The sequence below is a fragment of the Volvox carteri genome, assembly GCF_000143455.1.
Source record: "Volvox carteri f. nagariensis unplaced genomic scaffold VOLCAscaffold_32, whole genome shotgun sequence".
Lineage (NCBI taxonomy): Eukaryota > Viridiplantae > Chlorophyta > Chlorophyceae > Chlamydomonadales > Volvocaceae > Volvox > Volvox carteri.
This window is the reverse complement of record NW_003307575.1, coordinates 7,594-32,745: the sequence shown is the minus strand read 5'-3', so window position 1 is coordinate 32,745 and position 25,152 is coordinate 7,594. Positions and strand designations below refer to the sequence as shown.

Genomic DNA, 25,152 nt, shown 5'->3' with positions numbered 1-25,152 from the left:
TAAAAGGCAACCAGCCGATGTACGACCGTGCATTTCTGAACGGAAGGAAAAATCATTCTGGCATTATGTCACTCCAGCTGCGGTCTGCAGCTCTCTCCAATCGCGCCGCCTGCCTCGATGCCAGGCGCCTTCCCTCACATTTTCCCCTTCACAGCAACAAAATGATCCCATCACTCCATTAAATCCCCACGGGCGTTGTCCGATACACAACCACAAACTTGCTGACAGCGGCCACCGGCACCAGCTCCTGGCCGTCCAGCTCCATGCAGCATAACTGATTCACCTTCCGGCCATGCCGTACCTCCCCTAACACCGCCACCCTGCCCCCCTCCTCTCCTTTCCCCCTCGCTTCCCCTTTTCCCTTTATCTCCTCCTCCTCCTCCTCCGTGCCGTCATCATCCCCGGACGAGGCAGCAACCGCAACACCCGCTCCCACTCCGTAATGCACAGCTTCCCCCCCCTCCCTCCCTTTCCAGGCCGCTGCTATCCCCCCCGCCTGCGGCCTAACGAGCTGTGATCCCGCGGCCCGCGCCTCCAACGCAGCGCCCACATCCCATAGGATGACCCGGCAATCCTCCGCGGCAGAGTACAGTCTGCAACAGCCTGGCGGCGGCGGCGGCGGCGCCGCCGCCCCTTCACCGACAACGGCCATCGCCGCCGCGGAGGATGCGGCGGAGTACGGCGCAAATGCGACAGAGCACACCGGCATTGTATGGCCCCCCGCGTCCCGATCCAATACCAAAGGTTGCATCGACGACCTGCCCTTTCCACCTCCTCCAGCGCCGCCGACGCGGCCGCCGCCGCTGCGGCCGCGGGCAGATGCGGACGTCGCCGACGCCGCCATAACCTGCGTCGTCGGCCCCGACGCATCGCTGGCGGCACTGCTGACGTCAGCGTCCAACACCACGACGGCACCGTCGCCGCGCGCCGCCGCCACCCACTGGCACAGCGGCCTGATGTCGCCCGGTGCTGGCGGCACCGCCACCTGATGTACGAACGGCGGGTTGAATATCTGGCCGCCGCCGCTGCCGGTGGGCCCTGCCGCCGCCATGAGCGCGTTCATGTCCCACCGGTCGATACATTTGGGCCTCGAGAAGTCGTACTTTGCGACCGTGGCGTCCAAGCCGCCGGTGATCAAGTCCCAGGGCTTATGGGCTCTGAAAGCCACGGAGGAGCAGATGCTGCGATGCACGCTACGTATGCCCTTGAACGCACGGCCTGGCGCCGGAGTGGGTGAAACAAACGGGGACACCTTTAGTTTATAAAATATTAATGAAAAATGCACATGTGCATGTGCATGTGCATGTACATGTACGAATACAGACATACATACAGCCGTATTTATGTACGCACTCACGCGGGCCAGGTTTTATGTTTCCCGTCGTCAGCTAATGATACGTACATCAACGAATTCATTTTCACCCAAGCTAGCCACCCAGCACTCACGCGGGCCAGGTTTTATGTTTCCCGTCGTCAGCTAATGATACGTACATCAACGAATTCATTTTCACCCAAGCCAGCCAGCCAGCCGGCAATCCACCGCACCGGCAGTCAGGTCGTACACGTGCGCCTCCCCGGCGTCGTCACCCGCAGCCAAGTGCGTGCCCCGGCCATTCACGCACAGCCCATTGACCTCCTCCCGATTATTGCCGTACGTCTGTACGACAGATGCGGTCCTGAGGTCCACGTGGTGTACGAGCGATGCCGCGGCGGCAAAAATGCTGGTTTCGGGGCTGAGTGGATTGGATGCTACTGCGGCGACGGCAGCAGGCTGGCCGCCGGGGCCTTGGAGTGTGATGCTCACGAACGGCTTGGCGGCTGGCGCTGCAGGCGTCACGGTGCTTGCGGCGGCGGCGGCGGCGGCGGCAGGGACAACCGACGGACCCACGGGTCTCCTCGATGCATCGCGGGCGTCTGGCAATGCCGTACCGGGTAAAAGGCACGGCGCGCTTCGAAGGTCGTGTATGAGCAGTTGACCATCCTGTTAGAATGGGGACCGCGGGATGGGTTCGGAGGATCTTGACACGAGTGCCTCGGATGCCTTCAGATAGTTATTTTCGCCGTACATGTACGGAAGGAAAACTACGTCCCTTCGTCTAGCTAGGGATAAATTCGTTAAACTGCGGCGGCGGCGGCGGCGGCAGTAGCACCGGCAGTAGCGAAAGAAGCAAAGTTGCCCATGGAAAAGATAGCCCAGGGCGAACGAGGAGAAAAAGGTCTGTAGCTAAGAGGATGCGAAGAGGGTGATTGCCCCTTTTGGGCTCCCTGACCGCCGACAACATACACCGCCCCGGCGTTGTAACCGCACCGAGCGAAAAGACCGTATCGTACCTCCGCTCCGGATACAACCCGCGAGCCAGCTGCCGCACAGCAAAGGACTGCAGATTGATGCCCTTTGAGCTTGTATGCAGGTGAGATGCTGTATCTGGCTCTGTGTCCGGTGCAGCCTTCAGAAGACATGGTCATCGGCAGGCGTAGCAGCAGGCTTTTAGGACAGCCAGCTGCGCTTGCGTGTTACGTGTGTGCTGCTCGGTTGTAAGTAAAAGCTGGGTGGTTTACTTAGAGCCGCCGTGTGAAATGCCTCTTGCCGTGCACCTGAAAGTGCATCCGAACGAAACGAACCAACCTCGTTCATTTTATGCAAGCACGGGCTCGCGAACAAGTTATATAAACTGCAGTAACTTGCATCTTAACATCTTGTATTTAGCAAACTCATGGCCAATAAAACAGATCGGTGGCTCGATTTGCCTGGAGCAGTTGAAATCGCCGGATAATAATTTCCTTGTTGTAGGCAGGCAAAAACAATCTCCTTCAGTATCTCTGTAGATTACAGAGTATGTGGCATAGCCGCTTGCTAGATACAGGCCGTATACGAAGGGTGAAGGACTGACGATGCTTGGACGAGAATGTTCCAAAACTGCGACGCGTTGGGTCAACAAAAGTGCGACCCCTTTTTTGGCATGCAGTGATAGTCGCGCTGTAACAGCCTCAGTGACAGAGAGTGACAGCGGCTGCTGCAGCAACCCACACCAACGCCAGCAGCAGCCTCGATAATAACGCCGATGGGAATGATTACACGGCCATGATTACACGGCCATCAGCCGCGAGAACGCACCAATCAATAGCAGTGAAGGCAGCGCTGTCGATGGTGCTGGGGGTGGTCGCAGTGGCAGCGGCCGTCACGGCAGCGGCGGCAGCGGCGGCAATGGCGCGCCGCCATCCCCGCTTACCGCATATCAGCTATTGGCACCGATTGAATCGTACGTGGCACGGATCATGACACAAGTTTGCGGAATAAGATTTTGCCAGTCGACAAGCCACGTCGCCTTGCCTTGTTCATCTTGCCGACGCATGCAAATCCAACCTGCTTCCCAAAACCCATTTATTCTTTTGCAAATCACGTTCGCTGCATCGTAAAGCTTTCGTACATTGTACGACTCTGTGCACACGGCATCCCTACGTCTCTCGACGCATATCGCGCACTTCACACGGATGTCGAACATTTAGGTACACACACCGTGGCGCAAATCAATTAATACGCCCGCATGGCGGCGCTAAATAGACACAAAACGCACAAACTTTCAAGATGGCGCTGTGTCATGATGCGAATGATGTAGGCCGCAGTCGCTGGTGTGCTGCTACTGCCCGGGGTGCCGTACTAGATTCCCGTTGTTGTTCGCGTGTGGACACCAGCAATGCAACCGTGAGCGTCATCATACCGGTAGGTACGACAGCAGTACAGCAGTACAAGGCGGTGTAAAACCCCGGCCACGTGTCGGTAGCTTCTGCACCGAGTTTACAGTAAATATTCCGATCAGCAATTGTTTCGATAAAAGCAACTGTTTGCCTCCTGCGGGTGTAAGCACAGGCGTGTGGTTAAGGTGTGTTTTGCCTTTCCCCCCCCTTTTCCCCGCCCTTCCTACGTATGTATGTAAGTTGCTCGCAGGCACTAAACGAGGAGCGCCCCATTGAGGGCGCCGTGTGGCATGTACTGTGCAGGATTTGGACCTGGACCGCCACCGTTGGAGTTGATCGTCGAGGACGGCGGCAGCACCGACGGGTACGGCAAATGCTGACACAGCTACTGGAGTGAAACCGCGGAGGTTGTGTGTGTGTGGGGCGGGGGGCCCCCCCCGCTGGTCAACACCTGGGCCCAGGAAAAAGGGTAGGCGGTGCCGCGACACCGTGTTCCGAAATAGACGTTGGCGTTACAGCGAACAGGCACCAGAGAGTCGCGGGAGAGCCTTATCTGAAAATATGAACAATGAAAGAAATGACGCGGGCGGGCGGCCAGGTAAGGGCGACTACTAAACTAAACTGTTCATGCATGTAAAAGAAGAGATGTTATAAAGCCGCCGCGCATACGCAGGTATGGACTACCGCAGCAGTGCGGCTGCGTTTAGTTGGTGAACTTGTACTGTACCCGCGAGCCGCCTTCGAGGCGGGTGGAAACACGCGAGCCGCCTTCGAGGCGGGTGGAAACACGCGAGCCGCCTTCGAGGCGGGTGGAAACACGCGAGCCGCCTTCGAGGCGGGTGGAAACACGCGAGCCGCCTTCGAGGCGGGTGGAAACACGCGAGCAGCCTTCGAGGCGGGTGGAAACACGCGAGCAGCCTTCGAGGCGGGTGGAAACACGCGAGCCGCCTTCGAGGCGGGTGGAAACACGCGAGCAGCCTTCGAGGCGGGTGGAAACACACTGTTATAAGTCACAACATTCCTGGAAGGAGAGGTTTCGGGAGCTCCATGCATACATCACCCCTCCTCCACCCTATGGCATAAAAGGGTCGGTAACCGACCGGTTAGCTATAACCCAACCGGATTCCTTCGGTAGGGCAATTGACATTTCGAGATAACGACCCGGTAACCGACAGGTAACCTTACCGGTAGATGAAACCCCAGCAGGTATCGGCAAACGCTTCGGGCATTTCGGGTTGTACCGAAACTCCCGAAAACAAAATTAGAGTTCCCGAAGCCGACCCGCTTGCAGAAATAGAGAACCATTCGCCCACCATCCCGTACGAAAGCTTTCTCTTCGGCCCGAAGGGATCCCCGCCGGCTGCCAATGATGACAGAAATGCGCCAGTTCCCGAAACCAGAAATATCCTTTTTGCCGATATCTGTCCCGTACAAGCCCCTCCCGTTCAGTTTCCCGTACCGTCATGGACAGACGATTGGCTTGGTTTCTGGGCATTGAGGGATTTGGGATGTGCAAGCTTGTTAAGCTCCTAACACAAAAAATGAAAACGTAAGGGATACTGTGTCCAAGCTGACCATCGTAATGATATTACCTTTATTACCGAACGTTACTGAATGCTCGAGACGTACATGAGCGAATTGTGTTGTGATATGCCATACTCATCAGGAAAGCACCTCGGTTTTGTTTAGGGTCGACCTTTGGTACTGCTATTGGCCGACGGCGGGGAATTCACCGCGATGTCGAGGTCCTTAAGAGGACGTTGTATGTCAGCTTGCTGCTAGGATATCAGGTTAACCCATGCGTTTCAGGAACTGGTTCTATGCCTGCATTCATTCTGTCGGACGGGGGGAAGATACGTCCTCGCCAACAGAAAATAATAGAAACGACGATGGAACATTAAGACATAACGTGAACGTGCACGCTGGGCCGTGCTTGGGTAATCCTTCAGCTGCGGCGCGCTTAGTCTTGTGCCAGGCACTTATTGACGCGAGCCCGGAGCCAATCAGCGTCTACGAATGTTCCACAGGGAAGCTGCTTCTCAGCAACACAGCTTTCAGGGATCTGCCTGGTGGATGCTCTGACCTCCCAACACTCTTTTCGCTTGACCCATCGAGCCTCCATGACGCGTTGTCGCGCGTACACGCTGGCCATAGCTGGAGAGGTGCGGGCTATGTATTACGACTTCTCATCACAAAACGCATTCCAGGTCAACGCGCAACATAGATCCCTTGCGGGAACTTCTTCTGCCGTTGCTAACGGTCAACAACGTTTAATTGCCTTTCCTTCCCTTTCATCTCAACCTACCATCCCCAACCCAATCCATCACGCACAACCCCGACCCCCCCCCTCTTTCCCATAAACCCAACCTCCCCTTCCCCCCCGCTTTCTCAACAGGCCTGATCCAGCTTCCAGCTTCCGGGCAGGGCTGCTTGTCCCTGCCTGGCGCCTTGCAACCGGTGACACGTGCCAGTACGACAACCGGCGCCGTCTCACCCTTACCGCAAATCACGCCGGAAGCCGCCGGGCTGGATTCCCAGCCGCCCTCGCGCAACACAGCTAACGGCCTAGCTACTGCCGGTTCCGGGCTTCGTCAGGCGCTGCAGCTTGTAGCCTACCCAAGCCTACGCCTCCACGGGGCAGCGGCAGCAGCAGTTGGCGCGGCTGTAGCAGCGCCTCCGTCGCCGTCGCCGTCGCCAGCCTGGGACGATGCCATGCCTGGTCCGCAACTGTTAGCTCCCGAATCGATCGGGGAACCCGCGGCCGCGGCTTGGCGGCCTGGCGGCGGCAAGGGTCTCGCCGTGATTATGACGGCCGCCGCCACTGACGTCGCTACAGCTACTGCCGCAGATACCATCTTCAAAGCGACGCGGGCGGCGGCAGCGGCGAAGGCCGCGGCGCAGGCGGCCGCGGCGGAAGCCGCAGCGCAGGCAGCAGCCGGGGCCGCTGCAGCCGCCGCCGCCGCTGCTACTGCTGTCGCCACAGCGGCCGCTGCAGAGGTGGGTAGCTATAGCCTTGCCGCTCAGTCGCGGCCGCTGCAGCCTCATGAACGCAGAGGCGCCGTCGGCTCAACTGCTCAAGGTATAGCGGCTTGCACCACCATCACCGCCAGCTGCATGGAGAGGGAAAGTGATGGCGGCGGCGACATCGCTACCGCCATCGCTAGTGCTCCAGCTACCGCTCGTGCACGGGGTGAGCGCTCGGGGGATGGGGGGCATCAGTTCGCTGACGTACTGGCCAGCTCGTCCATGGCGACAGCCGCGTCGGAGGCGCTGGCTGAGGGCTGGATGACGGCGCCGACGCTGCGCGCGGGATCCACGTCAGCGATAGGGACGGCTGACATGGGGGCGGCGGCGGCGGCGGAGCTACTGCAGCCCTTTCAGCATAGCCAGCAGCAGCAGCAGGATCACGGGCATCAGCGGCAGCATCATCAAAATGAGGAGCGGCGGCAACGAGTGCTGACGGGCTCCTCACACACGGAGGCGGAGGCAGAGGTTTGTATGGAGCGGCTACAGCGTATCTATCAATCCGAGGCAGGAACCGAATGGAACATGCCGACGCCTTTCATGGCGTACGGCATCACCAGTACGGCACAGACGTCGAAAGCAACAGTGACGGCGGTGGCCGCGTCGCCGCTGCAGCTGCGCCACCGCAGCGGATGCTTACAGCCTGCTGCACAGCCCGCTCCGCTGCCTCATTCGCAGAACCTTCTTGAAGCTCTGACCACCAGCACATGGGGCGCGCGCATTAACGCCCGCAGCCGCTGGCCCATGCGGCGCGCCGCCACCTGCGTTGCTCTGGCCGACGGCGGCGTATCAGACTTTGGCGGCGGCAGCGGCGGCGGCGGCGGCAGCCATGCAGTTACTGCTTCTGGTGAAGGCGGCGGCGGTGGCAGCGCCGGTGGCGCCGCCTTTGCTGCATCGGATCGGCAACCCCAGGGGCGACGCGCTCTGGCGTGTAGCTTTGGCGGCGGCAGTGACGCAACGGCGGCGGCGGCGGCGGCCGCCGGCAACCCGTGCAGCGCAGTGTTACCCACGCTCAACAGACAGTACCACGACCACAAGCTTCCCCCCCTGGACGGTTCCGCCGCCGCCGCCGCCGCTGGGATGATCTACCGCGGCGGCGCCGGCAGCAGCCCGAAGCAGAACACCGCAATATGGGCCTCCGTGACATCCGCGCCGTACGGGCCGTCGTCGCCCAGCTCTGATCACGCACTGGACCAGCTCCCCCACGGCGTTTCCCTGTACCGCAGCTACAATAGCGGTATGGACACTAACGGATTTCACGGCAGCGGCAACGGTGACGGTGACGGCAGCGGATTGTTTGCCGCGCAGGGGTTTTCGATGCATTCCGCGCTCGCGGCGACCGCTGCAGCAAACGGCGCCGACGCCGCTACTGCCGGCGCCGCCAGTGCCCGTGGGTACGACGGCCGCGGCACGTCCCTGTCCCAGTTGCCCGCCGGCGTGGCCATGTGCCTTAGCGGCGGCTGTCATGGACAACACGCCAGCGGCCCGCTGTCGGGATTTTGCTTTCCACCTCGTGGCGATGGCGGCCCGCCGCCGCCGCCGCCACCGCCTAATCTGTTGCCCTGGCGCTCAAATCAGCGATCAGCCGACACGGCGGAGGAGGAGACACACCCGCGATACGCCGTTAGCGGCGGTCTAGATTCTGCGGCCGGCGTGTTAAAGTCCACGCCATGCTCCCGGTCGATCACGCGATGCAGTGACGGCTCCGCCGCCGGCACCGGTGGCGGCGGCGGCCTCAGCGGCCGCGCCAGGTCGCCTGTTGGAAGCGCCGGCGTGTTGCCGAGGATGTTGGATCTCGCGACGAAGGTATCCGTGCGCGCGCTACGGTACCGCCGGTCGGCATCGCGGCTGGGCCAGTCGCTCGGTGGCAGCGGCGGCGGCGGCAACGGCGTCATGATAACGTCAGAGCTGGGAAGCGGCGTTGGTTGGACAACGGCGGATTTAGCACTGGGTACGGCAATGTGTGCGGTGAGCGGCGCTGGCGGCGGCGGCGGCAGCGGACCTGCAAGTCCGGGCATGTGCCATAGCCGTACGGGTAGCTTTGGGCCAAGCATCCGTACAGCGGCTGCCGCACATGGAGTACGGCAGCCGAGCTTCTCTCGATTCTGGAAGGTGGGTGTTGTGATGGGATCTGTCCACAGTCACGTGCGCCACGACGGCGCACGTGGGGCTTATGTCCCATCCGGCCCACCAGGCCCACCACGCCCACTCCGGGGGTGTCGCATCACCGGGGGTTCAGAAAAGTACCGATCGGCGGATGCAGATTCCGCGATATGCCCTATAGAATATGCAACCCTAAGCCACGAAGGTGGGACTCGAACCCGCGCTGGCACATCCCAGGGTTTGCGGGAACGAAGAAGTTCAAAGTATATTTCGGAATTTTTAAGTTCCATGCAATGCCATAAAAATGCAGGATTCACCCCCTGTTTCCCATTTTTTAAATTCCAATTTTAAATTCCAATTTGACCTGAACACTCACGACCCCACCACCACCACCAATACTACGCATAATGCACGTCCTCATATCACTGACCTTTCACGTCATCAACCCCCCTCCATCCCCCCCAACACACACACACACACGCACACACACGCACACCTCTTGGACGCAGCGGGCGGCCACGTGCAGCGCTGCTGTCGGTCTACAAACCATACAGAGTAACGAAAGCAGCTGCCGTAATGCCGGCGTCGGCGTCGGCGGGAGCATTTTTGCCAGCCATGACGCGGTACGGTGGCCTTCGACTGCTTCGCCGCCGCCATCGCCGCCGCCGCCGTTGGACGCCGTCGCCGGACCTAACTCACCGGCCCCGCTACCGCCGCCAGCTGGCGGCGATGTCGATGCTGAGACGTTGGCTGTACGGCATGGCTTCAACTCGCAGCCGTCATCAATGACGTCGTTGGCGCATGGGGTAGCTGGCGGGAAGAGTGGCGACGCGGCGGGGGCAGCAGCAGCAGCATCTAGCGCCGTCGCGGCGACGGCGAGGTCGTTGGTTTCGGGGCGGGGCCTGCCTCCAGTTCAGGAAGGCAGCGGCGGCGCGCTGGAGGGGCTGACGGCACGGCACCTGTCATCGCCGCTGCTGTACCAGGTGCCGTCAGCCACTAGCGTCGGCGCCGCCGGCGCCGCCGCCTCCGTCACGGGCTTCGGCGCCGGCCGCGTCGTCGACTGTATGGATGTATGGCATGAGGTGGTCGTGAGTGGCTTACGTCATCCCCGTACAGACGAACAGTTGATCCTCGTGACGCAGCATGACGTGTCCGCCCGGGTTTGGGCCGAGCAGCAGCTGGCGCGAGTGATGGAGGCGGAGCACTCGCTCCTGGAGGCAATATTCCCGGCGCACGGTGGGCGGGGGAAGAAGGGGGAAGAAGGGGGAAGAGGACGCCCCGGGCGGATGGGGCAAACGGGAAGGAGGAGGGGCATGTGCTTGTAAGTATGTCTGTAGGTATGACTGTATGTCTGAGTGTGTAGAAGTTGGGTGCGGGGGGATGTGGCAGCGGGATGGAGAGATGGGAGGGGACTGAGCGCAGCCTGGGAAGGAGAGACGCGCACGACGCGCGCGCAGACCAACCAACCAACGTAAAACTAAGAAACTGTCAACGACCAACTACCAAGGTTGTCCCCCTTCCATCTTTTCACACGTAATGCTCTCCTATGTTCCCGACCGGCCCTAACCGCAACAACGTCGCTTTGTCCTTTCGCCGTCGTTCTTTTGTTCGTCGCCCATCTTGTCTTTTTCGCAGTCCTGGAGCACATTGCCATCCTGGCGGCTGCAACCTCGACGGAGGGGCACGGCGTCGACGATGCCGACGGCGCAGCTGGCTGCGGCGGCGGCGGCGGCGGCAGTCCCTCTGTCCTGGCAGCCCGGCCGACACTTAAGGGCCTGGAGGCGGCGGCGTTCGCGGAGGCAGAGGCAGCCGGTTTGGTGACGGCGCCGTCAGCCGGCGGCGGCGGCGGGACGTACACCCGTCGCTGGGAGGCGGCCTCTCCCCCCGCCCTGCCCATCACCGGCGACACGTTTCTGCACCTGGCCACCTCCCACAGCGCCCTCACCGTACTGTTTTGCGATATCCAGGTGGCTGGGGGGGACGGAGGGGTAACGGAGGGGGAGAAGCGTGTGTGTATGAGCGTGTACGTCCCCAGGTTGTTTTCACAGTGTTGAGCCTTCTTAACATCCGAACTCACCCGCACACCAAATGTACGACATCAGCACTCTGAGCCCCCTTTTCACTGTCTTCACCCCTCTACCCCCTCTACCCCCCCTGGTCTCCCGCCCCCTAGGGTTTCACCACGATGTGCAACTCCGTGAAGCCCGCCACCGTCATGTCCTTCCTCAACGACCTCTACACGCGGCTGGACGCCATGCTGGATGCGTTCGGAGTGTACAAGGTGGAGACCATCGGCGATTGCTACGTGGCGGCGGGGGGCCTTATGAAGGTCGACGCGGAGACGGGTGCAGTGACGGTGCGGTCGGGGGATGTGGATCCGCAACACGCGCACCGTACCGTACAATTTGCAAAGGTAGGACAGACAGACAGACGTGGTGGTTATAGTGCGGTTATATGATGTCGGGAGGGGGGAGAGACGAAGGGGCTCTGGCGAAGGAGAGGAGGGTTGCGGAAAGGGTAGGTGGTACGGTGGCGGCGTAATGCAGTAACTGCCGTACAGTACGGCATGCATATTGTCGTCCCGTACGGCGTACATGATACCACACACCGGCCATCCTCCGCGCAGGCGATTCTCCGCGCCGCCAGTGCCGTACTTCTTCCCACCAGCGGTGAGCCTGTGCGGCTGCGTGTGGGGATCCACAGCGGCCCCGCGATGAGCGGAGTGGTGGGCACCCGCATGCCGCGGTTCTGTCTGTTTGGCGACACCATCAACACCGCCTCCCGCATGGAGAGTACGGGGGTGCCGGGGGCAATACACGTCAGCAAGGCCACACGCGACCTCACGCCGGATGAGCCCTGGGAGCCCACGGGGGCTGTGGAGGCCAAGGGCAAGGGCCTTATGGAGACGTATCTACTAAAGCCACAAAACTCAATTGCGCCGCCGCCGCAGCAGCAGCACAACCACCACAACCACCAACCGGTGTGAGGGGACCAGGCCAGACATCGGCAAAAGGGCTATTTCTGGTTTTGGGAACGGGTCCATTTCTGTCTTCCAACACACTTTCTGTTACAAGGCCGCGGAATGAAAATAGTTTGACATTCTGAAATTCTGAATCCCGACTTCTAGAACACCACGTAACCTGTTTGGGCCGCATAATACCTTTCGTATACGGCGTGAATATGATTCTATTTCTGCAAGCCGACCGGCTTCGGGAACTCTATTTCTGTTTTCGTTTGCCGATGTATGGAGGGGAATTCTGTATATATATACAAGATTATTCTATATGAAATGAGTGTTTGCGAAATATTGGTGCGAATGCGAAGGATCACACAAATAATCGTTTTCATTTTGTTTAGGCCGGAACGATGATGATGATGATGATGGTGAACAGGTGGAATGGTTTGATTACTGCATATATCGGCGATTGGATGATGGGGATCTCCGTCTACATGCCTACCCGCACGCGCACTTGACTACTAGTACTGCATTTACATACATGCATACATACATACATACATATGCACATGTACACATGTACACATGTACAGATTTCGATGTTCGTTGTTGTCAGCATGTGTGAATGTGTGTTATGTGTGCGTGTGTGCGGCTGGTAGTCCTCCTTTCTGCATAACCTGGAATTGGTGGTAAGCGGAGGAGAAGAATGGGAGAAACGGGGGTTGGAGGGAAGAAAGGCGTCCTATAGCTGCATAGGCGTGCGGCGTGCGGATAGATAATGTATTTCTGTTTATGGTGGATACACGTTACGGTGCAGCTTGCAAGCCACTCCGAATGGGCGTCTGATTTTGATATGTGTGAAGCATGGTTTGCGTGGATGTAGATGTCTAGAGCTACAGACGCGCATACGCGTCCTAGTAATCGCGCCGGCGTTCGTTTGTCCGTACTTTGCCATGGGGGCATTTGCATAGTGTGCCCATTTATTTATGACGGGGAAGCATGCATCCGTTTGTATTGCCAACTTCCAGACATACTCCGTCTGCGGTGTTGAAGGGCAAAGTTGCTGCGTGCGTGCGCTACAGCGCAGAACTGGCAGGGCTGCTATTACGATAAATTTCTTTACTGATGATCAACTTTTCTATCCATAAAATTAAGGCACTCGTAAACGAGCAGCCAAAGCAATGATGTGTAACTTAAGCTGGCTAACCGCATCGAGTTAACCTTCCGACGATTACGCTCTCAACAATTTTAAAAGTATTCAATTTTTCATTTAGAATCAGCAGTACTTCCAATAAAATATTCTTATTGCATGACAATCGCCACATCAGTCAGCGCATGGGCTGGCTCATAAAGCTTTGCTCGATCCTGCTTCTCGGCGCAGCAAGCTTATCTGACGCTTTATGGCAGCCCAGTCACGCTACGCGCAACATCACCGTAGACGAGCTGCTCGTGTACGGTGTTGTCCCTGATCCCGGGCCCATACCCGCTGTAGACTGCGGCACGGACTGTGGCCCTTCTCCCCCCATTTCTCTGCCACCTCCACCTCCACCTCCATCCATAGATACCCACGGATCGCCCAGGCATGGCTTTATCCATGTCAACGGCCTCAATGGCACCCCCAACGCTAGTATTGGCGCCCAAATTCCCGACGAGGATTTCATCTTCGCCGCGGGTACCTGCATGAAGCGCATCAGGCTGGCGTTTGCCAGTCGCGCTTGGCGCGGTCCAGCCGTGCGCGCGTTCTTCCTCACAGACGCGGAGACCCCACTCCAGGATCTGAACGCACGCGGCGCAGCCGCTGCCGAGGTGTACGCCTTCTTCCCGAGCGAGGGGTCGCCGGAGCTGGGCGGCATGGTCCGGAGCTTGAAAATGGGGGACACGCGGGCAGCAGCGGCGCCCTTCGCCGCGCACCGGCAAGTGGTATCTTTAGCGGATAGTACCAGTTGACTTTAATGTTGTCATTGAAAGCGAGGGTTTACGATGAGATGTTTTTAGGACTTGCGCGTACGTCTGTACGTCTTAATTAATGTCTGTCCATCTTCACTCGTCTGTACGCCCATCCGTCCCGGCGCAGGCACTTCGGCGACACCTACAAATGGCTGCTGTACGGCGATGATGGTACGGGACGGCGTACGGCATTAGTACGGTGTTTTGTGGGATTCAGGCAACCCCCAGCGTTTTACTCCCATCCCTGCTTCTGGCCAGCTTCCTTTTTTCCGCGATGAAGAGCTCCCCATGTCGATAAGCTCCACTTTTCCCGTGCCAACCCCACCTTGCTGCGTGCTGCGGTGCCTCTCCGGCGCCGTTCGCTTCGCCGTTCGTCCATTCCGTGGTTTTGCTCCTTCAGGCTTCTTGCCCTCTGCTCGTCTCGGTTGAACCAGCAAAATATATGAAAATTAAATAACTTTTCCCTCCCCCCACTACCATTATTCACTAACGTACAATTTTATTCCTGGTGCAGTATATCTGTGTCTAATCTTGGAGTATCGGTCCGCCTCCGGGTTCGGCGTTCATCGTCAGTGGTTCGTCTTCTTACTCCCTTACACTCCCACCCGCCCTCCTCTTCCCAAAACAGTCGACCCTTTGCTCTTTGCGTCATCATACGATTCGGTTGATTCACCCTCCTTCCCCCGGCACAATGCGAAACACATGCGTGTAGATATACCTACATGTGCAACAACAAACAACACTACAAGTGCGCGGATTCTCTCCCTCACTGGATTTCCTCTCTCCCCAAACCCCGGACAGACACGGTGTTTTTCCTGGACGCGGTCAAAGAGATGCTGTCCCAGCTCGATCTGGACCCCGAGCAGCCCATCGCGCTGTCCGACAACCTATGGTCCTTTGAACGCCACCCCAATGCCAACGCGCCGCGCTGCCTGCCCTGCCGTACGGCCAACCAGAGCCTGCCCTCCATGGAGAAGATCTTTCTATCGGCTCCCGGCCGGGTGTGTTGGGGAAGAGGGGAGGGACGGGGGGAGGGGAGGGACGGGGGGAGGGAAGGGAGGGGGGGAGGGGAGGAGGAGATGTTGTCAGCTGAGCTGAGGTTTGGGATGTGCGAGTGGAGTGGATATGAGAGTTGCAGCGGTGTCGGCTTTGATATGTTGTGCAGCAGACCCGACATGAATACATACATACATGCAACGTACATGCATGCGACATACATACATACTCTTATGCACTCCGTTAGCCCGCCCTGCCCGTGGCTCAGTTCCTTAGACGCATCTCACATGGCCGCCATCGCTTCACAGGACCGCGATCGAACCCCGCAAACCCCTTTTTCTTTTTTCCTCACCCGAACTTGGAGCTGTACTGTGTGGTGTAATACCGTACTAGGCCATACAAGCAGGACGTCCTCCCTGTCCGATTTGTGCTTCTACTCTTCCTCTTCCCTAAAAGCAGTTTGCCGCCCGCGTCCTGCCGTCTCTCCCCCCCCCCCAAACACACACAGCCGTTCACACACATTCCTCGTTCCCCATCTACCCCTATCTGTGCCCGTGTCCCCCTCCGCCAGGCGGATATACGAGCTACCTACCACCACCAAATGTGGTTACAGCAGCTGCGGGTAAAACAGCAGCTGCAGCAGCAAGGACAGGGGCAAGACGAGAAGGAGTCCGCCGCCGCCGCGGACCCCGTTCCCCGCATTAGCAAGGAGGAGTATCTGGCCTTTGCACGAAACACCACACAAGTGCCCGGAGTACGGTATCGTCCGGAGCCGGCGTGCTGGGGGAAGGAGGCGAAGAAGCATGGGAGGGAGGGGGCGGGGAGGGAAGTGGAGGGGAAGGGGGAGGGGGAGGGGTGTACCCCTGAGGCAGCGTGTGCGCCCGTGGTTGCGAGCGGCTCTACTGCTCCGTGTACGGTAGGTTTGGGGGATGGCGGTTGGGGGTTGGAGGATGGAAGGGTGGAAGTAGGTGCTGCAGTGGCGGTGTTGGGTGGGGGAGTGAGGGGGGCGGGGGGAGGGTGTGACAGGGGCTGCGTGCGTTTTGTTTCGGAAGCAATGTTTGAATTTCGATTAGAATAATATATATTTTTGCTGCTTGAAGGACATATTCAAGGATGTGCTAAAATCGATTATAGTTAATTTATATAAAAAACGACGGCTTAGAGTTTTAAACACCGGTTTAGGACAGATTTCTTCGCCTTGCTGCCACGACGAATTTTCCCTCGGGTGCTGTAAACTGCTCAGATTTGGGAAACTGTCACCAACATGCTGAGGCTCCTGGTATGTGTCGATCCTGGACGGATCCTTTTTGGATCCTTCTGGATTTGTTTTTGTTGGATCCTCTTTACGTCACGTCACGTCCGTCCACGGCTCTTCTCCTGACCTCTTCTGTCCGCGACCCCACTCACCCCCCCCCCGGGTGGCTACGTACCTGCGGCTCCAGTTCGCCACTGCACACGGCGGCGCTGGGATGATCTTCTCCGTGGGCCTTATGCGCTCCATCGCATACCGTGACGCACTGGCGTGCTTTCTTACCTTCACACACGCGCCCGGCGGGGACCAGATGGTTTCGGAGTGCCTCTGGCGCCACGGCTTCGCCTTCACCGAGCCGGGTCACGTTGTACGGCGCAAGTACGACTACCAGTATGTCGTATTCGGTGGCGCGCCACGGCTGCCGATGTTGCTGGGTCTGCCGCCCCACGGTAGCGTCATTGACTTGGACCGCATTGGCCGGGGGCCGTTGTCGGTTGCGGATGGGGCGTACTGCAATTCGCTGTGTCGGTGGATGCTGCGGCATGCCGTGTCCTTGCACTTGAGCGCCCGGCTTAGCAAGGACGTTAAGGTGGGAAAAGGGGGGAGGGCGGGAGGGAGGGGGAAGGAAGGGGGAAGGAAGGGGGGGAGGGGGAAGGGAGGGAGGGCGGGAGGGAGGAGGGAGGGGGAAGGGAGGGGGAAGGGAGGGGGAAGGGAGGGGGAAGGGAGGGGGAAGGGAGGGGAAGGGAGGGGGAAGGGACGGAGGAGGGAGGGGGAAGGGAGGGGGAAGGGAGGGAGGGCGGGAGGGAGGAGCGAGGGAGGAGCGAGGGGGAGGGGAGGGGAAGGGAGGGGGAAGGGAGGGCGGGAAGGGAGGGAGGAGGGAGGGGGAAGGGAGGGGGAAGGGAGAGGGAAGGGAGAGGGAAGGGAGGGCGGGGAAAGGCGCAGTGCACTGCTTGCACAGAAGGAGGCGGAGGGGCAGCAGGAAGGAAGAGGGGTTCTATGTCTGGGTGAGTGGGTGAGTGGTGGATGGGTGGGCGGGAGGTTGGAAGCAGCCGCACACCGCCGCCCTCTCGCGGCGTCCTCTTGAACCGGCGCTTCCCTGGTAACGCTACAGACTTAGTGAGGGCTTGCGGAGGCCCCCGGAGTAACTCCGGCCGCCGCACCCCCTCCTTCCATAACATCCTCAGTCCTTTCACTCGTTCGCCTCACCCCCGTGCTCACCCCGCGCACACCCCTCCTTCCCCCGCACTCTTCCCTCATCCCCCAACAAACACATACATACATACATACATACACGCACAGGCGCTTGCGGCCGTGCAGGAGTTGGTCCCTAAGCTGCGGCTTGCGGCTCTCGCCCGAATAGCTCAACATTCGGTCGCCAAGGGATAGGGGGGGAAAAGCTTTTGCTGAAGGTTGCTGACAGATATATATACATTGAGTGAATGTGTGTGTAAATATGTACATGTGGGTGTTACAGTTTGTATATTTAAAGACAGAAGACATATATAGACAGACGTTTTGCGAGCGGTCTTTCTCGCTGTTAAACGTTTAGGCTTGCAGGTGACGTTTACACTTGTTGCCTCATTCCTGATCTGTACTGCATGCGTTAACCGGACAGCAGAGGGTATTTCGACAGCGGGGGATTAAAATCCAATCGGATCTAGAAGAGAGGTGTGGGGAGCGCGGCATGTCAGGACGTTTTGTGCGGGTGAGCGGCTGAGCGGACGAGCAATTTGTTTTTTTTGTTTAGCGCAGTACTAGTGTGTGACTATAAGTGTCGAGAAACGATGAGTTGTCAGTTTGGTGTAGTTGTTGCGTGTTGAACTATATAATAACTTTTAACAATATATATACGGATATCAGTCCATATCGAAGTGGCGTATGGGAGGCGGGGTTAGTGCCGTGCTGTGTGTGTGTATGTATGTGTGTGTTAAAGGTGACGATTGGGTTGCGAGACACTGTAATAGCTGGCAACCGCTGAAAAGGCCTTTCGAGATGCTGGTGGTCGCGCTTCGCGCGTGTTTGTAGAGCCGTACTGTGTACCGGCTGCTACAGGCACAAACAACATCGCGACTTATGCATGATGCCTTAAGAGAGCTCCCCCTACGTGGGGGAACTTGTCGCGGGCTTTTGCTTTGCCGCAACTATATATCCACGGCTATCTGGGACTTAAACACAAAAGAGCTTTCTCGATGCGGAGTACTGACAGAGCGAAGACCCCCTTCAGCAGCTTCATTCACCTGTAATGCGGAGATTTGCTTTGTATCGTCGGCACTCTATAGGTGGAGGATTAATTGAGGATTAATGTGTTCAGCTTCCGGCCTCTCAACGAACCAGGGTTCGAACCCCGCCGTTGGGCCAGCTTTCCGTAAAAATTGGGACTTCGGGTGCCAAGTATACAGAAGTCAAAATACGTCCCAAACCAAAAAAGGACACACACACACATACACAGGTCTGGGAAAGCAGACACAGCTCGCTCAGGTGCGCCGCGCCCAGTGTGAGTGTGAGAGGTTGTCAACAGCCCCACCCTGCGCAACAACAACGGCCATTGACCGCCCCTCAGGCTTTTAGGAAGGCCCCCGCCATTGAGCAGGACTTGTATTTGACAAGGTACAAGTAGGCCATACTGAAGGTCGCTCTGGAGAATGTACTGTGGGGTGCCGGGTACGGATCCAATGCCACCACCTAAGAATCAAGTAAGGAGTCCTGAACAGGCAATCCAATCTGCGCCAGAGAGCATATTACGCACACGTCCTACATACGTACGTACATACATACTTACATGAAGCACATTCACTGTTCAGTTCACTTAAACGTCCATGGCCCCCCCGGCTTTTACGGACACACCTGCACGTGTGTGCGTAACTTGTAACTTTAAACTCAATTGATAAGTCTACACAAGGACGACGTGACAGCTTCCACGCCGTGCGGAAACTGGGTTGAGTCTGGGGAGCCTTAGATCCAAAACTATTTCCAAAGTATTCTTTATGTACTTTTCAGTGTGCGTATTTGCGCGCTGCTCTCTCAGCGGGTGCGTACATACTACACCATGATGTCGAAGCTAAAGAAGACACAGCGCGCCCCAGCATCCGCTCTCCGGCGCCCGACCCATACACAACATCACACACACCCACTTACACCCACTTACACACACACACACACACACACACACACAGGCACCGGCGTCATGTTTCACGCACAGCGTACACCGCCACACCCAGCTGTGCCCGTGCAGCAGGCCTCAGCCCTGCTCGCTCCTAATTAGCCGCTACTTCTGCATGAATGCGGCATCATCAAGGCCTCCGCATGCGTACATACATTTCGTTGACGCGAGAGCATGTTTGCACATGCCCCCTTACACACGCTCCTTATATAAGGAGCCCTAGTGCGGCCTGGCAGTATGTAGATGCAATCTGGAGAACCCCAAGCAACCAGACGCTTTCTCCAGCCCAATACAATATTCTGGCTCCTATTAAAGGGAAAGAAACCCGATTGCAGCTGGATGTATCATCCATCCAGCTCCCTGCATGTCTGTTGGACCATGACCATCTTGCAGTTCCACAGCCGCAAACTCAAACGTGCATGGACTCCCAGCCGGTGGCTGAGCCTGCATGCCATGCAAAGTGATGATGGCAGCACAGCTAAGGCTTGGTACGTACCTGTATGCATGGCTCCACCATGGGGATCGTGAGTGGAGGATACACCTGCCGGTGCAGGATTACACATGGCTCCCTGACTGGGTATGCAAGATTCAGGATACCGTCCTGGCTAGTAGTCTGGATCATAAAGAGTAATGTGCTGTGCAAAGCCCCGCATAACAGCCCCGCACGGCAGGCCTTGTGCCTGTGCTTGATGATATTGGATTCCTCCCAACAGCCAACTGTTCAGTACCAAGCTAATCCTATCATCACTACCAACCATTCAGCAATGCCAACTAGTCCACCAGCATTTGTTAAGACCTGGACGACTTGCTCCCCCCCAACCGCATCTCCTCTCTTCCCAGCTATCCCTACTGCGTTCTATGTACAAGCCGCCGCACTTCACACAAACGTGATGACGTTGCCATGTTTTGGTCGTAACCTCGATTCGCTCCTCTGGGTAACGGTACTCGATCAATCCGTCTTTCCCTCTTTTTATGAAACCACATGGACCCTGAACCGCCAGCCCTCAACTTCCCCCAACGCATCAGCTGTTATGTACGACAGTCGCCAACACGCCTGCAGCGTGAAGAGCCCAGAAGGATCCAGTCGCCGCCATCGCAGCCGCCGCTACAGCCGCCGCCGGGGCTGCTACAGCTGGTCCCCGGCTGGCCTGTACAACCGCCAGATATGCTACTGCCAACAGCACCACCCTAAATCCCTGTAGTGCAAAGATCCCTAGGAGCCTAAATAGGACTTGGCGGCGGTGCCGCCGCACCGTAACGCCCGCTGCCGCCGCAGAAGCCATGCGGGACGCGTGTGGCCCGGGACTCGGTACCAGAAGCGCTACAGCGTAGCAAAACGCCGCTCGCCACCAGGCGGTGGACGCGGAGACACCACCGCCGCCGCCGCCAATGCCGCTGCCACCGCTGACGGCCGCTGCCGCCGCTGCCACGACCGAGGCCAGCAGAGGCAGCAGGAGCACCGCGAGGGCTGCGGGCTGCAGCGCGAGCTCCCGTGGTAGAGGCAGGATGAATACGCCCGGGAATCCGCTATCGCTGCAGCTACTGCCGCTGACTGACCCGTGGGTCACTGCGGCCCCTGCCTCTGCCGCCGTCGCCGTCGCTGTCGCTGCCACTCTCGCTGCCACTCTCGCCATTACGCGATGGTCCTGTCTTTGCAGCTGCGAACATCGGTTTCGCCCTTCTTCTTCTTCTTCTCCTTCCTTCTGATGCTGCGCACCGCCTGGGTGCCCATATAACACTTGAGGCTTCACGGCCTGAGATGGACGTGTGAGAGGCAGCGCCGCTGCTGCTGCTGCTGTGGAAAAAGCCATCACAGCGGTGAGACCACGGGCCGCTAGCTCTGCATGGCGAAGCAGGTGCAGGAGCGGCAGCACCGCCAGTGCGACGGCTGCGAGGGCCACCGCGACAGCGGGATCTGGGTCCGGGCGGCGAACGACCGCAGGAACGCGAGTTTTGGAGAGTCCTCCAGCTGTGGCTTCGGCTTCGGCTGCAGCAGCTGCAACTCCGGTGTTGTTGCCGCCAGGGGGGCTGATGGAAGTGGGGGGGATGTGGTCGCTGTCCGGGGTTGCGCTGGCAACCTGCACGTGTGTCGTATTGGATGTCGTGGATTGAATGGATTTGACGGGTAGAGGCAGGGTGCGCATACGCCAGCAATGTGGAGAGGGTTCCAGGGGCTGGGTAACCGTGGGCGGAGGAGGACTTCGGCCTGATGGTGGGTCGTGTGCGCACGAAGGGGGGTCGCGGGTGGTCGCGTCGACCGTCATGGCGGTGGTGGTGGCGCTGGTGGTGCGCGCCAATCCCGCGGGCCGCCGGTGATGGGAATCGCGGAGGAATGAAACACCGTGTAGGCCTCTGCAGCTGTGGTGTAAAATTGTGCCGCAAAACGCAGTCATCCAACAGGCTTAGGGGGCCGTAGGAGATGTCGAGTTATGTTTGCTCCTTTGGTTGGAGCATATTGCCACTGGGCTTGCCGGGCTTTATATTTCGGTTGATAACCTGTTCAGGTTATAGATTTGCTGCAATAGTAGCCACATGGCATTCATTCCTTCTGGATCTCAAACAGCAGTTCTGGAATTCTGCGGCATCCAATGTGGCACGTGGTCATGCAATATGATTAGATGGCGCAACCACACCAGCAATTTCCTTATACTTAACCGACCGGTTGTAATTGCGTCGAACGGTGATATTCAGCAGCTAGGGTTAACATACCACCTTTGGTCCCTCCAAACCTGCAATCCATCTATAGGGATGGAAGCTATCCTTTTCGTGTTAGGTATCCTTGAAAATTTTTAGTACTACAAAGAAGTGTTCAGCATGGAATTAGCTGTCTGTATCCGTTGGTCGTTGCGGACAGGTCGCTGGAGGTGTACTGGTATCATGATGTGTAATTTTTACCTAGCATGATGTATAACGCAGTTAAGCACTAAACCATCATCGCAACAGGAGACCCGCCTTGATGTCATGAAGCCCTTCACGCGAACCCAGTTGTAAACATCTATCGGCTCTATCGGAACCCTCTGCACCTTTAAGATTCAAATGCTTAGAAGCCGGAATGCATTCCCCAGCAACACAGCTACAAAACGCCCAGTGACCCAGTGGCCAGTGGCCGTTACAGCGGAACTGTAACATGCAAGAGCAGTTACATAACTCTCAATGCTTCTCACTAGGTAGCTCGGAAACACCTTCTGGTTTCCCTGGAAAGGATAGGCCGTTTCCAAGGGAAAAGACCCTTTTCCGTTCATTCCGAACTTCCCGTTCTTTCAGCTGAGCGGTCTTCTTACTTGTGTAAACTTTGAAAACATATCTAGGGTTCATTTCCCTTCGATATCTGTTAACATTGGCGATCCGCTTTATCGAGGAGCTGATTCATCTTACCCAAGGCATTCCAGAAATCCACAACTGGAGCCTAGCAACCTTCTACTCAGTATTGGTCGCAATTATGTCCCTACTTGCATTCCTGAAGCCGAACATCTTTGGCAAGAAAGCCAACTCGGACGGCCGCACCGCCGCACTTCCTGTCATAGCGACCGCGACTGGAACTAGTGTTACAGGGAGTCTCCACGTGGACGTTTGTTAACTATCTCCACTAAAGTTATTGGCGCGCTAACAATGCCTAACAAAGTACTGTCTCCACTAGCAGCCCCGAAACCATATTTTTACCGTCTTTTAGCTCCATTTCGCTCCTGCTTGAGCAAAATGTTTTTGAACATTAAAGAGAAATGAGGACGGCAGTTGTCCTGCAAATTGTCGCTGGGTTGTTGCCCATTCTGAGCGGCCTGGGTAGCAGCATGGACATCGGCAACGCTGAACAGTCGGGGCAGCGGACTCTGCATTGGCTGTTGAATGGTTGCCATTAAGGCATTGTGTAATGAAGTAGGATAGTTCTGAGACGGAACCGGCGAGGGCGACTGGTTCTGTGACATTCTTGGTCAACGGCAACGGCGAAAGTCGGCAAGCAGTCAAGGTAGTAGACGGAAAGCAAAGGAAAGACCGGGTGATATTATAATTTAAAAAGAAGTCACGAGATTTTCCGCGCTCAAAGTTAACAAATTTAACAATGCTTAAAGCTGGTCCGGGGCAGCCTATAAATTTTGCGGACTTATTGGACGTTTAACAAGGGCCTTGTCTCAACGTGGGCCCCCCGTTCTTCGCCATCCCTCCGCCTTCCGTCAAACCTTTTGCATTTAGCGCCGTTATAGCCAGTTCACATGCTACGTTACGTTAAAACTTTTTGGGAAAAGTGGTCGGTTCGGACATGGTAACGGTACGTTACCGGTAAAGTGGACGAAAAGTCTAAAGTGACCGAGGGGGGGGGTGAATTTCGTCAAACGCTGACCCCTCGTACCGTTACCTGAATTGCATCGCCAATTTCGCGAGTTATAACAAACGGCCAACCCCAATCGCTTATAAAGACCACACATTTGACAAATTGTGCGCGCTTTGCACTCCGACCGAATTTCTAGTCACACCGCTGCAGTTCATTTTAGAAAATGAACAAGGACAACGCCGCTCGTGTTGCTCGACCGCTCACGACCGCTTACATAGCCAATATGTAACCCATTGTAGTATCAGGGCTGAAGCCACCCGCGAAACGGCAAGTCGGCCGCACTTCCGGCATCATGGGCCGCACCGCGTCGGCCCACACGCTCAAACTCTGCCACTGAGCATCGAACATATCTTCAAGGGTATCAAAAATTTCATCCATCGCGACCGCTAGGGCAAACGCCATCGCGGCTCGCGCGGGATGCAGTGCCATTGCAGTAGGCAGGGCTGCCAATAACCCTTCAATTATATATTGCAATTCTAAGGGGATGTGCTGAGGTTTTGGCCATTGAAAGACATAAAATGGAGATGGTTTACACAGCTCGCGCCAACGAACACAACGTCGTCGTAATGTCCCATGTGAACTGGGTGACTTTCTCAGGCCCACTTTTCCCAAAAAATTTTCACAACGTAACGTAGCATGTGAATCCAGTATTACAAAGCTGTTTGACAGCCTGCGTGGCAATGAACATGGGGTGTCCAGACGAACTAGCATTCCTAGTCTGCATTGAATGTGTTGGCTGAGGGGCACGGTGGCCATCGGTGGCCCATGTCCCGCGCGGGGGCTTTGACCCCCTGTGCAGGTGGCTCCTGTCCATTCTATTGGTGCGTTGTTGACGTGTGCTAGCACAGAATGATCAGTTGTTGCGAATTCGTCGCAGCTAGTGTCGCAAATAGACTGTAGGGAAGGGAACTCAATTGCAAAGTTGACGGATTGGGTATTCCATGGATACTAAGTCAATAGGAGATGCTCGGAAAGCAGTTTCCAATAATTGTTGGCTTCAAATTTGATGTGAAAAGAGTTTTCCGTACTACGAGGGCTTTTCCGTAGAAAGGGCATTTCCCTGGAAACAGATAGGTGTTTCCGAGCTATGCACTTCAACGGGGTTCACGTAGCTATTCTCAAGACCTTCCTTTTGCGACGTCGTACATTAGTGCGGGTCGTACACTGGATGGCTACATCTTCGCTGGTGTATCGCATCCGGTGTCTTTTGACACCACCATGACTGGTTGTGATAAGCATTAACGTAACATTGGCATCGAGACGGTGAAAATTTTCTTTCTGGGATTATGCTTTTGCGGCCATTTCTTGCATTTTATCGTCGGCCGGCTTTAGCTACCGTTCTTCAAACTTCTTCGTCTCCATTATCTTCCCCGAGAATGAATACTGGAGCTTCAGCCGATCCGGCGGTAAACGCCGTTACTTCGCCGTTGGCGGCCTTGGCGCTTGCACCGGCGCCTACGGTCGCTTCGCCCGATCAGCCTTCTGGGTCTCAACCTCGGGCTGTCCCTATTCCTCCTGCCGTGGATCCGGCGCCGCTTCCTTCGCCGGTCAACGGTGACGCTACAATGTCCGATTCACAGCCGGGCACTGTTACTCGGCGCCTGCGCCCCCTCGATCCTCCGCAGCCCGACAGACGTCGCCTTGTTTCAGTGGACGCTGCGGCAAAGGTGCAATTGAGTTGGTGCCGGATC

The 25,152-nt window shown here is 57.3% G+C and overlaps 5 protein-coding genes across 5 annotated transcripts in view; 3 read left to right on the top strand and 2 right to left on the bottom strand.

Annotated features, from left to right (window-relative positions):
- The window catches only part of VOLCADRAFT_93487 (uncharacterized protein), a gene marked incomplete at both ends in the record, with an annotated part of 7,672 nt that extends 5,037 nt beyond the window's left edge, over window positions 1–2,635 (bottom strand). Inside the window, 4 exons of the mRNA XM_002952727.1 lie at window positions 191–1,218; window positions 1,546–1,824; window positions 2,309–2,447; window positions 2,627–2,635. Of these exons, the coding sequence (XP_002952773.1) occupies window positions 191–1,218; window positions 1,546–1,824; window positions 2,309–2,447; window positions 2,627–2,635 (1,455 nt within the window). The remainder of the gene's footprint in view (window positions 1–190; window positions 1,219–1,545; window positions 1,825–2,308; window positions 2,448–2,626) is intronic.
- A 1,789-nt stretch (window positions 2,636–4,424) lies between these two features.
- On the top strand, window positions 4,425–4,691 carry VOLCADRAFT_37940 (uncharacterized protein; the record flags this gene model as incomplete). Its single annotated transcript, XM_002952794.1, has 1 exon — window positions 4,425–4,691. A coding segment is annotated over one exon (267 nt), but the record flags the coding sequence as incomplete, so codon positions are not given.
- Window positions 4,692–11,008: 6,317 nt separating this feature from the next.
- On the top strand, window positions 11,009–11,809 carry cyc27 (guanylyl and adenylyl cyclase family member; the record flags this gene model as incomplete). Its single annotated transcript, XM_002952793.1, has 2 exons — window positions 11,009–11,173; window positions 11,450–11,809. 2 exons carry the CDS (start codon window positions 11,009–11,011, stop codon window positions 11,807–11,809), a joined length of 525 nt encoding a protein of 174 aa, XP_002952839.1.
- Window positions 11,810–13,114: 1,305 nt separating this feature from the next.
- On the top strand, window positions 13,115–19,232 carry VOLCADRAFT_93485 (uncharacterized protein; the record flags this gene model as incomplete). Its single annotated transcript, XM_002952792.1, has 7 exons — window positions 13,115–13,587; window positions 13,854–13,897; window positions 14,528–14,727; window positions 15,294–15,467; window positions 16,165–16,563; window positions 18,535–18,581; window positions 19,148–19,232. 7 exons carry the CDS (start codon window positions 13,115–13,117, stop codon window positions 19,230–19,232), a joined length of 1,422 nt encoding a protein of 473 aa, XP_002952838.1.
- A 924-nt stretch (window positions 19,233–20,156) lies between these two features.
- Window positions 20,157–21,527, bottom strand: VOLCADRAFT_93484 (uncharacterized protein; the record flags this gene model as incomplete). The annotated part of the gene is made up of 1 exon (XM_002952726.1): window positions 20,157–21,527. The coding sequence occupies one exon, from the start codon at window positions 21,525–21,527 to the stop codon at window positions 20,157–20,159; it is 1,371 nt and encodes a 456-aa protein (XP_002952772.1).
- Window positions 21,528–25,152: the final 3,625 nt, after the last annotated feature.